Source organism: Strongylocentrotus purpuratus, unplaced genomic scaffold, assembly GCF_000002235.5.
Source record: "Strongylocentrotus purpuratus isolate Spur 01 unplaced genomic scaffold, Spur_5.0 spur5_scaffold_2, whole genome shotgun sequence".
NCBI classification, from domain to species: Eukaryota; Metazoa; Echinodermata; class Echinoidea; order Camarodonta; family Strongylocentrotidae; genus Strongylocentrotus; species Strongylocentrotus purpuratus.
This window is the reverse complement of record NW_022145605.1, coordinates 14,845,133-14,857,321: the sequence shown is the minus strand read 5'-3', so window position 1 is coordinate 14,857,321 and position 12,189 is coordinate 14,845,133. Positions and strand designations below refer to the sequence as shown.

Below are 12,189 nucleotides of genomic sequence, written 5' to 3'. Positions count from 1 at the left end.
TTTGCACGTATGGGACTAAAAACGGTAAAATAATAATACCACTATGGTACAGGACATTTCCAAACAACTTACTGACAATTTTATCTTGCATTGTTAACAAGAAGACAAAAATAAACGCATTACACCGTACATTGTGGTAGGGGTATATCAGACCCAAATCTGCCTGCGATCACTTTTTTAGCTAAACTTCCGGTAAATTATAAGAATATGGATGAATTTCATATCAATTTGTAACAAAAAAAATAATGTTTTCGAGAAAATTATGAATTTTTTTTTTTGTCTGTTTTTTTTTTTTCCTCTTTGAAATGTCAAAGTTGGGGGTGCGGCCTATGCGGCCTTATCGCCGGCAAATACGGTATACCATACCTTTAAATAGCCTTAAAGGCACTAATGTCGCACTTGCAGCCAACATCAAATTCTGTAAAACTTTGCAGGAATTATACATACATACATACATGTATGTTCTACATGTATACCTGTGAAATTCAAATTTTAACATTAGCAGTGTCCTAATATTCAAATTATGCAAGGAAACCTGTTTACTTGCTAAATTTCACTGTCAGACACTATTGAGTGACTGACTGTCTTTTTTTTCTCCTTTGGTATGTAACATACATATAACTTGCTTTAAAGAGTACGTGAGCATTTGTCTGCATCAATCACCTACTTTATGTAATGGCCAAAATTAAACTAATTGAATATTTGCGCAGCATAAAACAAACGACCATTCGGTACAAGGGTCTGAAAATCAGACTACCGGTATTACTGAAATGATTGCAATCACTTAAGTCAAATCGACAACTAATGGTTGTTATTTTCCTATTTAAAGACATTTTCAAGCCCATTTTGTTTTGAGGGAAGTTCTTTCAAATGCTGTTGGAATTAAACCTTTTCAGTTTTATGGCCTGCAAATGGGACATTGTACTTTAAGGGCTACGTGATAATGTCAAATATGATATTGATATCACACATTCTTAATTGGCACCCATACCCCTGCGTGAAGAGGCAGGTAAACTAAACCAAAAAGTGACCCAAACCACCCATTCCCACACCCGACAAACACTAGTTCACTAGTTTGCTCTTTTTTCTTTACATAAAAAGCTTTTTGAAATCGGTCAAGAAATAAATATAAAATGTGAGATTTTGCTACCGGATCAAAAGCAAGTTGGTAACCTTTCATTGTTCCTGATGATTATTATCAAAGGTGCGATATACATTATGAAATTGGATTTTAGCCAAGCCTGCCTAATGGTCAATAGTTGATGAGAAAGATGCCCGTTGCCCCAGGTAACGGTTCGCATAGTTAAAAATTTGCTGGAGCCCCATTGTTTTAATGTGTGAAAAGTTTCTTTGAGCAAGCGCGGATACCATGTATGTACAGTGTGTGCGATTTGGCTGCTAATTGTGTGCAGTTCCCGAATGATCGTAACATTCAGGCAACTTTCCATTGGTTTACAGTGTCCCAGATCTTCTGTGATGTTTTGACCAATCTTTACTCAAGAAAAGGAGAAGGCAAGAATTCTTTGTAGATATTTTTTGTGAATTCGGTTTATAAAAGATATACATGTACATGTATGGACTGCTTTAATATTTGAGGCATTTGGATTGCATCACAAATCCAGTGTTCGTAGTCAGTGCATCAAATTGTATATTTTATTTACCATTATGTGCAGATGTGCAGAGATGATGTCGTAGCTGGGAAGACATAAGTCTTGAGAGCTGAAATGAACATTGATGGTTAACATGTCCACTCAACACTCCTGATATTTTTTGGAAAGCTACATGTACTCCACAGCCTTATAGGTCCAGATCGAAGAAGGACGGTTACGAGTTCTTACCTTCTTTCTCCTGATGCTTTGTCTTCCATCTGGTCTTGCCGTCTTGCTGGAGGCTGCTGTTTGGTCTACCCTGGCTTCTGTTGTGTGCTCTCCTTCTGCTGCCCTCTGCAGTCTTGCCCCGTGGCGCTGGCTTCCCTTGGGCTGCCATGGTGGAAAGGTTTCCTGAAGGTCAAACAAAGGACAAAAGAAGACATTAGGAAAGAAATATAAAGAATGATAGAGATTCTATAGTCTGTATCGCACCAGGCTTTCATTCAAAGAGCTTCCATAACCAGTCAATGATTACATAGTGGGAGATACACTGCAAAAAAATGACAAAAAACATTCATTTTGAACATTTAACATTAACTTGTTGACCAAACAGATAAAAATTACTAAACATGAGGGTTTGATCATATTCAAATGGCAACAAGTGGAAAGTGTCTTCAAGATTATTTTTAATTTAATCACTCCTGAGTTGTATATATTATTATATGGAGGATTGGGAGGGTGTGGAAGGTGGGAGGGGGAGTTTGGGTGGTGGGGGTGGAGAAGCAGGAAGTAGTTTCCCCATTTTTTTCCTCCCAAAGGCCACAGGCCTATATTTAACTAGGCAGTTCAGGTGATTTTTTTTTGCAGGAGATAGGGGGTGATTTCTATATCATTTTAAAGATCACATTTTTATTTACACAATGCACTTTGAGTTGTTCAATTTGGACCAACGGTTCCAGAGAAACGGATTTTTAAAATAATTTTCAGAACCATATTGATGAGGACAAAAGATCAAAAGGTCAAACCTATTATAATTGTATTGAAGTCAATTAAACCTGTGTTTAAGCAGTGGCACCATTGTTTTCAGAAGTTTGTGATCTGTTAAGCCTCATACATGTAATAGTCACATCTCTTCAATGCGATGACCAAACTCGCTGAAATTTGGCAAATATATTCAGTGATGTTTGGCAAATATGAAATTTAATATCTTTAAACAGCACCGTAATAAATTATGCAAATTTATGCAAATTTATGCAAATTTCCATGTTTTTGTCATCATATTGTTATAAAAGATAAATAAAAACCCTTTGAATCTAAACTTTTACCAAATGATCTTGTCTATTTATTTATTTCTTTCTCTCTCTCTCTCTCTCTCTCTCTCACACACACACACACACGCACGCTTTCTCCCTCTCTCTGTTTCTTTTTTTCTCTCTTTCTCTCTCTCTCTATTTCTTTCTTTCTTTCTCGGTCTTTCTCGGTCTTTCTCTCCTAGTCTCTCTCTCTCTCTCTCACACACATGCACTCTCACACACATGCACGCACGCACACACACACACACACACACAAAAGGATGAGGTGACAAATCGTCTATGCAGTCTATACTTGCAGCAATCTTGCAGTAAATGAACAGTTTTTTAGAAAAAATATTGTTACTTTACCCCAAAATATAACCAATTCATGTTAGATTATTACAATATTTATTCCAAATATTAAAATAAATATCACAATTATCAATAAAATACAACATACAATAAACAAAAATTGAAAAAAAAGTCAATCAAGTCACAAACGGGTCTGAATTCTAAGACTACGAAATGGTTTCAACGTCACTCACACAGCTGTTTCATTCACGTACACACAATGTACATGCATCACGCGTCGCATCGTCAAAATCAGTTCGTGCAATTTTCAAAAACTGCAATCATATTATCATATCTACCATAAGATCTACTCATCATCATTATATGAAACTTTCAGGAAAGAAGGTAAGGTGTTTAATTTTGTTAATTACGGAGTTGTAAGTTAGTTGAAAAACTCCTTCCATCTGAATTTCATCACATTGTCGGCAGATTTGAGCAAAACCATCTACTACGATGGTTATTCAACGTACAACTCACTTCCGATGTGCATCGATAATTGTCGAAGAGAAATGACGTCATATTTTATTGTTTTAACCAATCAGAAGGCAGCGAAATCCGAAATAAACTGAGTGTTTTTTTTTGGCAGAACCACGAAAGCTCACGAAAGTGTGGCCGAAAGCGCGCTCACCCTGATGTATGTGGATTCGTATAGGGAGCTGAAATGCGCACCTGCGTACGTGAATAAGAAGTTGTCCCCATCGCGAAGGTCTAAACTGAACTGCCTAATTTAACCCTGGAGAATTATTTCCTCTTGTTTTCTATCCAAAAAAGGAGAGGGGGAAATGGAGGTTTTGACGGCCTGAAAATAAGGATTATCATCTGCACTGATGGAATGAGAAAATATATTTAAAATCACTCTGCAATAGCTAATAATTAAACAAAACTAGAAGCAATACTTTAATATTCACCTTTAAAGCCCCTCTGCACTAGTTTGGTATGGAGGGATTAGACCTCCCTGCAAGGTCACTGGCAGGTGGTTATCTCATCACATCAGCTCTCAATTAACATAAGAAAAAGGGCATCATGGGGGATCAATGGGTACCGCTTAGGCATTGTTGGCTGTATAGAGGGCGCAAGTAGCTACAAGTAGTGCAATGGGGCTTTAAACAGTTTTTCACAGCTAAAAAAAAAAAAAAATACCTACCAACATGTGACAGGTCACCAGCAGCAGACTGCAACTCTTCAAAGCGCTGGGCGCATTCCTGAGGCATCGTGCCCGGGATCAACTTGGCGATGGCGCCCCAGTTCTTGGGCTGCATGTCGTTGAATTCCGACGTATTCATGAACGTGCGCAACATGAGATCAAGTGCCACGGCACGCGAGGGGTCCCCTCTTTGGGTCATGCTGAATATTCTGTTGGTATGAACTCAAGGAGTTGATATTCTTGATGTACCATTAAATCATCTGTGCAGAAAGAACGAGGAACAAAGTAAAATTATTCTAACTAATCTAAGGGCAGGCAAATTAATGAGTCTAGATCTAGACCTAGACTTCTAGTCCTAAGGCTACAAAAGTCAATAGTAGATCTAGGCCTACAAAAGATACTTTCAGTTTCACTCAAAGTCAAACCATCTTCACTTCACTCTTCGACTTCATACTTATTTTATTTTGAATTTTTTATTTTTAGTCTATCGATCACTGATTCAAAAGTGTGCATGAGAAGAAAGAACCCACTCATTTTATGAGCACCTTATTATTTTGTTTTTTGAACTTTGCATCAGTTGTGATGTTTGTTGACAGTTTGCGATGCCACGGAAATCTGGACGTATATACCAATTGGTCCTGTCCAGTACCACCTTAGATGTAGAAAGAAGACTCTGCACCAAGCTAGGCACGCGCACGGCTGATCCAACCCAACGTAGTTGAGAGGCGCGGGCCCGGGCGGGCTGAGGCAGGGAGACGCACGTCGGCCGTCCCGCACGCACACGGTTTTTCATCAGCATTAACATACTTTGGTGATGTACAGACCTACAATAAACAATTATCATTATGTTTTAAACGTCTTGACACATTTCCTGTTAAAAATCTTACACATCTTACAGTTTTATTCACCTTTTCGATCCTCGAAATAACAAGGCAGAGAGCTCAGACAGTCAGAGCTGATCTAGCTGTATGTTGTCAAGATGACATGGTCAAAGGTCATTTGCTCGACCATTATTCTGGTGGGCATTTTCGACAAAGCACACAAATTTAAATTTTCCAAAGTCTACATTTAAGCATTTATAAATAGTTCCAGAAAATGAAATTGTAGATTTTCATTTAGATTTATATTTTTATTAACATAAAATACCTTCAATACCTCGAATGGAAAGTGACATTTATTATTTTTACATTTATTATTTTTAAAAGGTCCCTCTAAATAAAATGAATAGGTCCAGTGGAAGGAAGTACATTCACGCGCGTATAAATATAAATCTACGTTCGCATTACGTTACCGGAATTCCCCGCGCCAACTTTGAAGGTTAACGTTAAATTTTCGCCGCCACGGTTCCTCTGAGCGTTTCCTGCCCAGCGCCCTGGGGTAGTAGTACCCTCACCCGCGCCGCGCCAGCTAGCTTTGGAATTAGCGATCGAGTCGTCAGTTCTCATGCGGCCTTCTCTTTGATTTTCCGACATCGAGTTCGACTCAAGAGTCATTTGGTTTGAAGTTTTACTCGATTGTCGAGGCAGAACCAGAGCCTGAGGCAAACAACAGTCACTAAGTCAAAGAAGCTTCATCCTACGATAAGGTGAACTGCGGTAAAAAATAGACTAGACTACATCTTCATGATCTTGTTTTGTTACTTTGAATGTGTGACTGTGAGTGTGAATTGGGGATTCGGATCGAATTGACTAGACTCGATAAATTACATTTTGACTGATTAACTAGATCTGGTCATAATCATCAACTAACATAAACATGGCATGATGACTAGAAAGAGTTTAACTTTCTTTAGGCCTACTTTGTGAAAAATATGAATAATGATGATCTAGACTATAATGATAAACTGGTTATAATCAAACTCAAAGTCAAACTTAGCTTGACTAAAACTAAAAAACAAAAGTTACATGAATATGATAATGTCAATTTTGATAGATAATTGAATGATAATTAGATGATGTTAATTGGATCAAATATTGATTAATAATAATAATAATTGTTTACCCAGGGTAGCCTCATCCGTATTCATACTGTTCTCCCCGAGGGCCCTGCAATTGAACGAGTAAACTAAAAATATAGGCTACATGTGCATGTCATTGTGATAATAATATTTTTTCCAAGTCATGATCATTGATCATGATGTTGTGATTCTACTTTTTAGAACTTTTTAGAAGCTAATAATTTGTCCTAGAAACTGTTCGAAGCTCGAAGGATGATGAGGTTTTTCAAACTTGCGGCCAATTGTTTCGGAATTTGATATTTGAATTGATACAGCATTACACAATCTCAGATATTTTAGAAATTTTATCTAGGTCAAGACCAAGTAAAAAACTAAATTTTGAGTTGGGTGCAAGTAGAAAATGCATCAATTTGAAGTATTGTAGAGATACATGTATATTCACAACCTCACAATTTGATGTCAGATCAAAAAGCATAACCATAACAATGAACTGAAAAAGGGACCATAAAATCACAGGTCAAATTTTCATGGACATGAGTAAACAGATGATTTAACCGATTTATTTAATATTGCTGAAGCGATCCACGGCGAGACGGCCCGGTGGCCAAAGCCGCCCCGCCTAGTACCGACTCAGAAAATGTTAAAGTATAACTTTAGTTCTTGAAGTGTAGAAAACGAAGATAAATCAAAGTCACTAAAACAAATTCTTGATTGGAGTTGAAGATTTATTAAAATAAACGTAGAATTAATAAAAATCACGAAGTTCATGTTTTGGGGCTGGGCAACCCAATTGAAGCAAATTAGCAACTCATGTCGGAATCGTAACGGAAAAGAGGTCCCGCTCCAGAGACGCAACTCGGTTTTTATCCCCCCGAACTGACACGCCTCCTCCTCCCAAGAATTGAGGCGTGTCAAACAGACGCTTTGCGTAATATCAATCCACCCATAATTAGTTTCCGTATTAAAAGGTCCTATATTTCTTGGCGAATTTACCCCCTCGGATATAAGGTGCTCCGGATGATCCGCATCTCTATTCCTCACATACTTCTTTCACGCACCCACCTTTGTCTCTTACATTCTAATCTTTCAAACAAGAGATGCAAATCACCCGGAGACCCAACAACCCTGAAAATTAATTCAATGAATATAAAAAGGGATAAATGTTGCTATGTCCGTCCACACTAGCGAGCCCACATGCTTCTGGCTATTACACACCTGTAATCCTCACTTCCTCTCTCATACTATTTCGATAGTGTGAACAGACCCGGCAACAAGGAAAAACCCTTCCAATTGTAATACAAATCTATTTCCCAAATTTGCCTAATTAAATTTAAGTCAAGTGTGGCGACACGCCCAGCGACACCTAATCCAATCGGCCAAGCCGAAAAAGTAGAGCCAAAGTTAAGAGCGCAACGTCTCGGAACAGGTGTTAAAAATAGCATAAGGAATTCACCATGTATGTTTGTAAACATAGTTCTAGCGAAATCTACCAGGAATTTGCCTTGTACATGTACGTCAATGAACCTTTGAGGAAAACGTAAACACGAGAATATCCATATCATTACATTGCCACACAAAATTACCTGGTAGATGGTTTCAGTTCTTTTTTATTTTTATTTAGAATTTTTATTACACAAAGATTCTTTTGAGGTCTTTAAGATCCTGTCAAAATCATAAAGATTTCCCGACCCTTGCCAATAAATTTGTATGTTTTTTTAATGAGTGCATAATACCATAAAAAAAGTCTGCGCTTTTTTTTGTCAATGTTGTCATATTAAACTTCGAGCAATACCAAAGAAGATTTCATCACAAGGTTGTCTACATGTATGTATTGTGTAGGATCTTGTGTTCCTCTCTTTATTGATGGGGATCAGATTTTTGACATCTTATTAATGTTTACAGGTATTGACCACTACACAAGACCATATTATGCAAACTTTGTGTGTGTGTGTGTGTGTGAAATGCGGAAACGCATCTAATGTCTATGTTTCTGAAACTCTTTATTTCTGGATCTTGATCTGGATGTGTACTATGCAGGGTCCTACTGGGCATAAATGCATAGGCGCGGGGGTACTCAGAAGGCTCTGTCAATGGCATTCCTGAATATGCTGGTTGATGTGACGGTTTATGGTGTTTCTGTCCAAATGGTTCCATTCAATGATGGTAGATGGGAAGAATGAGCTCCTGTAGTTTTCAGTTTATGCTCTGATGGGGTTGTAGCACTTGCTGTTGTTTGTCACTTGTCTGTCTAGTGTCTATGATATTTGAGGTATTACAGTTTTTTAATTTCATCACAAGGTTGTCTTGCAAGGATACATCGTTTTGATTTTACTTTGCTGCAGAATATTTTGTTGTTGTTGTTTTGTTACATGTTTTGTTGTTATTATTTTCAAGGCAGTTTACCACCTCATGTATGAAATATCTGCAAACTTGGAATTTTTGTCTTTGTCTTTTGTCTTTTGATGCTATCCTCCAAGACAGGTATTTGGTGAAGCCAGATGTAGTCTCAGCTGAACATGTCCCCTGATCAAAATAGACACATTTTCTGTCAAGTCGAAAAATAATTGAATATTTTATCTTCGTATTTTACAGATTTCAGCTTTGCTGTACATGCTAAAGCAGAGATCAAGTCGAGCAAGAGTGTCTGGGGACACTGTAAAACATGGAATCCAAAGAGTCATCAAGGTCAAAGTTCACTCGACTGAGTCGACAGAGAGAAGGAGATCAGAGGAGTATTTCTGCATCCTCTGGAGCCCTTTGTGACTTTTTATTATCCGGGTTCAGGGAGGAGCATGAGAAGAAGGAACTTATGAAGAAGATCCGAGCATTGGGTGGAAGAGCAAAAACTGAAAAGGTATGTTAATAATAATCTCTATAATAATAATACGAGAAGGCTCCGCGGGGGGGCATGACGTCTCCGCCGGGCTTTGTATTCTATTGTTTTTTAATGAGATCGCCGACCGAAGTTGGTGCAGCTATCTCCTCCTGAACCCTCCACTCGGGGTCCCGGTGACCGGTGCCATCGTCCGCGGGAGAGTCTACTCTGTGGAATTGGCTATACTCCGCCCGAGGTCCTCCTCCGTGTCGACGTCCAGGGCGAAAACAGACGCGATATGCATAATGCAGGATATGCGTGACGACAGAGATACCTCATGCATATTCAACATAACATCCGTATCAAAGAGAGACACGACAGATGACGAGCAACTCACATTATGTTGCGTATGAAATGCTCTATGCAAAGGGCGGGATTACCCCCCGAGTAAGCCCTCTTGCTATAGGGTGTGCTTTGTACGAGCTGCACAAGCCAGAGAGATACACGGGGCTAATTCCCGTCGACGTCCAAACTTAGAGACCTATTTCCATCATGATTGCCGCGATTTTTACATAGTTTTCGTGAATGGAGGTATAAAATCAAAGCTTATTTTGTGATTACTACGGCCATGTATACTGAATTTTGATTATCATTTTCTAAAGGAAAGTTTTCACAAGAAAACCATTGGACTGACAGTTCAGTCGCAAGCTGCCTTCAGTCAACACACATACAGTACACACAGTGCAGCGTAACTCCGGGAAGCTCCAACACCGGCACCGCGCACCGCAGGCGTCCGACGCCTGCGGCGCCGGTGTTCGAGCTTCCTGGAGTTACGCTGGAGTGTGTGGGAGTTCAGCTGAGCTGAGCTCGAGTCGAAGAGATTTGACACTTTGAAATTGTTATCTGTTGGTTTGCATGATTATTGCCGCGATTTCAATATAGTTTCGTCAATAGATTTACGAAACCTGAGCTTAGAATTAGTAAAAGTATTACTAATTGTCTACGTTTTTAAACGACTGTTTGATTTTCTTGTGAAAATTTTACTTTGAAAAATGATTATCGAAATTCATGGTCAGAAATAATCACAATCTAGGGTCTACTATGTTACAGTTCTTGCATCAAATCAACGCATGAAAACTTAGTTATTGAACTAGAAAAATGTTGTTTTTTTTTAAAAATAGGCAATTATGAAGTAGGAAGCCTGAAACCTTAGCCTACTAAACAAATCGCAACGAAGTGTAGGCCTATCCTTTTATGAATTAAAGAAAAAGTAGCCCCAGAAAAAAGAGCCCCCGAAAGTTGAAAAAGTAGCCCCAGAAAATTTCCCCAAAATTTGAAATAGAGCCCCCAAAATGAAAAACTTAATTTTTTGCCTGCTCCCCCCTCTAGAATCCCACGATTTCCGCGGGTCCTGAGATGAGTGTATATATAATATAGGCATGGGGTCCACAGGTTCAAGGGGCCATAAACTCCCAAAAGCTCGGGGGTTACATTTTTCAAAGTTGGGGGGGGGGGGGGGGAGAGATCAGATCGCAGCGAGTTGAGTGTATATATAATATAGGCGTAGGGTCCACAGGTTTCAAAGGGCCATAAACCCCCGAAAGCTCGGGGGTTTTAGGCGTTTAATTAGGGTCAGATGAGCATATTTTTAATACTTTATTTGTGACACTTGCGGGTCACTAATTGGATGGGGTCAATACGTAGAGTTACGTAGTAACTATATGTTACGATATGCTGAGGGACGGAAAGGGGTACGCAAGAACGAAAACAATTCAACATGTTTAATTTTTTTCGCGTACTTTCGGCGTAGAAACTTGACGCAGAAAGTACGCCTTTTTACGCAACACTACGCTACATGCCTACGCAACAGTACGCTACCCTACGCCAGATCGACAAAGCAGTAAAAGCTTTCCACACAGTAAGCAACCATAAGCAAACCTGTACGCCAGCCTACGCATAACCTACGCAGGGACTATTTTCCCATTAATACGCGGCCTAATTTCTGCGTAGTCGGTACACCACACTACGGAACTCTACGCAGTTCCAGTGGCTTAAAGAATAACTACCGGTACAGTTGGATCGTTTTTTAAATTTTTTTATATAAGGCCAAATTTAAAAAAAAAAATGTTAAGCGTCCTGTTTTTTTCGAAAAATGGGAAGGAGGAGGCCCTTTTTTTTTCTTCTTTCTTTCAAAATGGCCACTCCGTACATTTTCCCTGACATTCGGGCTATTTTTCAATATGGTGGCCGACAATTTTTTTTTTTCTTTTTTAAAATCAGAAATACATTTTAGCAGTGCTTTTCATGTTTTTTTTCTTTCAAAAAATAAAAAAAATTCAAAAAAAAAAAAAAAATAGGAGGCGGCCCCCAAAAAGGAAGCGGACGGGGACGCTGTTTTATTTTCTTTCAAAAAAAAAAAAATCAAAAAAATCAAAAAAATTTCAAAAAATTAATAAATAGGGACGGCCCCCAAAAAGGAAGCGGGCGGGGACGCTAAACATGTATATTTTTTGAATGGCCTGAATGGAAAATAAAGTTCTTGGTGGTTTTAATTTAGACACTCTCTATATATCTATTTACACCCCCCCGCCCCCCTCTAGAATCCCGCGGATTTCCGCGGGTCCTGCTAGTAATAATAATATTCTGCTTTTATATAGCGCCCAATACATTGATACAACGATGTGCCTAAGCGCATATTATTACCCCAGTCATCGGATTCAGGCTTATTATCCCTGGGGAGCATTCCAGCCAGTCGCCATCTTACAAGCGCACACTTGCTGATCCAACCACGTGAACTTTCGCATCCTACCGGTTGTAATGGTAGATGAATATCTATATATATTTATATCCTGCATCAAAAATTTGTTGGCTTTTGATTGGTTGAGAGCTCGTCACATGACCAAAAATATTTGAGCTATTTTTAGAAAGTACTATATGAGAGTACTATTTTGGTTTACTATTTGGGAGTTGAAAAAAAATGTGAATTTTTTTTTTTAATTGAATCAATTTTTTTTTTCAAATCTTAATTTAATGAAAACAAA

At 38.6% G+C, this 12,189-nt stretch overlaps 2 protein-coding genes across 8 annotated transcripts in view; one reads left to right on the top strand and one right to left on the bottom strand.

The window, feature by feature from the left end:
• The window catches only part of LOC592595 (uncharacterized protein KIAA1841 homolog), a 32,553-nt gene extending 27,215 nt beyond the window's left edge, over window positions 1–5,338 (bottom strand). Inside the window, exons 1-3 of the mRNA XM_030991763.1 lie at window positions 5,285–5,338; window positions 4,377–4,636; window positions 1,839–2,000 (exon numbers count right to left, since the gene is read on the bottom strand). Of these exons, the coding sequence (XP_030847623.1) occupies window positions 1,839–2,000; window positions 4,377–4,575 (361 nt within the window). The 5' untranslated portion in view covers window positions 4,576–4,636; window positions 5,285–5,338. The remainder of the gene's footprint in view (window positions 1–1,838; window positions 2,001–4,376; window positions 4,637–5,284) is intronic.
• Window positions 5,339–5,617: 279 nt separating this feature from the next.
• LOC100890260 (SMC5-SMC6 complex localization factor protein 1) overlaps window positions 5,618–12,189 on the top strand; it is a 43,803-nt gene continuing 37,231 nt past the window's right edge. For 4 of the 7 annotated variants that reach the window (XM_030991761.1, XM_030991762.1, XM_030991760.1 and 1 more), the window contains exons 1-2: window positions 5,618–5,961; window positions 8,926–9,187. In XM_030991761.1, the coding sequence (XP_030847621.1) occupies window positions 8,996–9,187 (192 nt within the window). In that variant the 5' untranslated portion in view covers window positions 5,618–5,961; window positions 8,926–8,995. Of the gene's footprint in view, window positions 5,972–8,925; window positions 9,188–12,189 lie in introns of all 7 variants that reach the window. The other 3 variants (XM_030991759.1, XM_030991758.1, XM_030991757.1) reach the window with 2 other exon arrangements.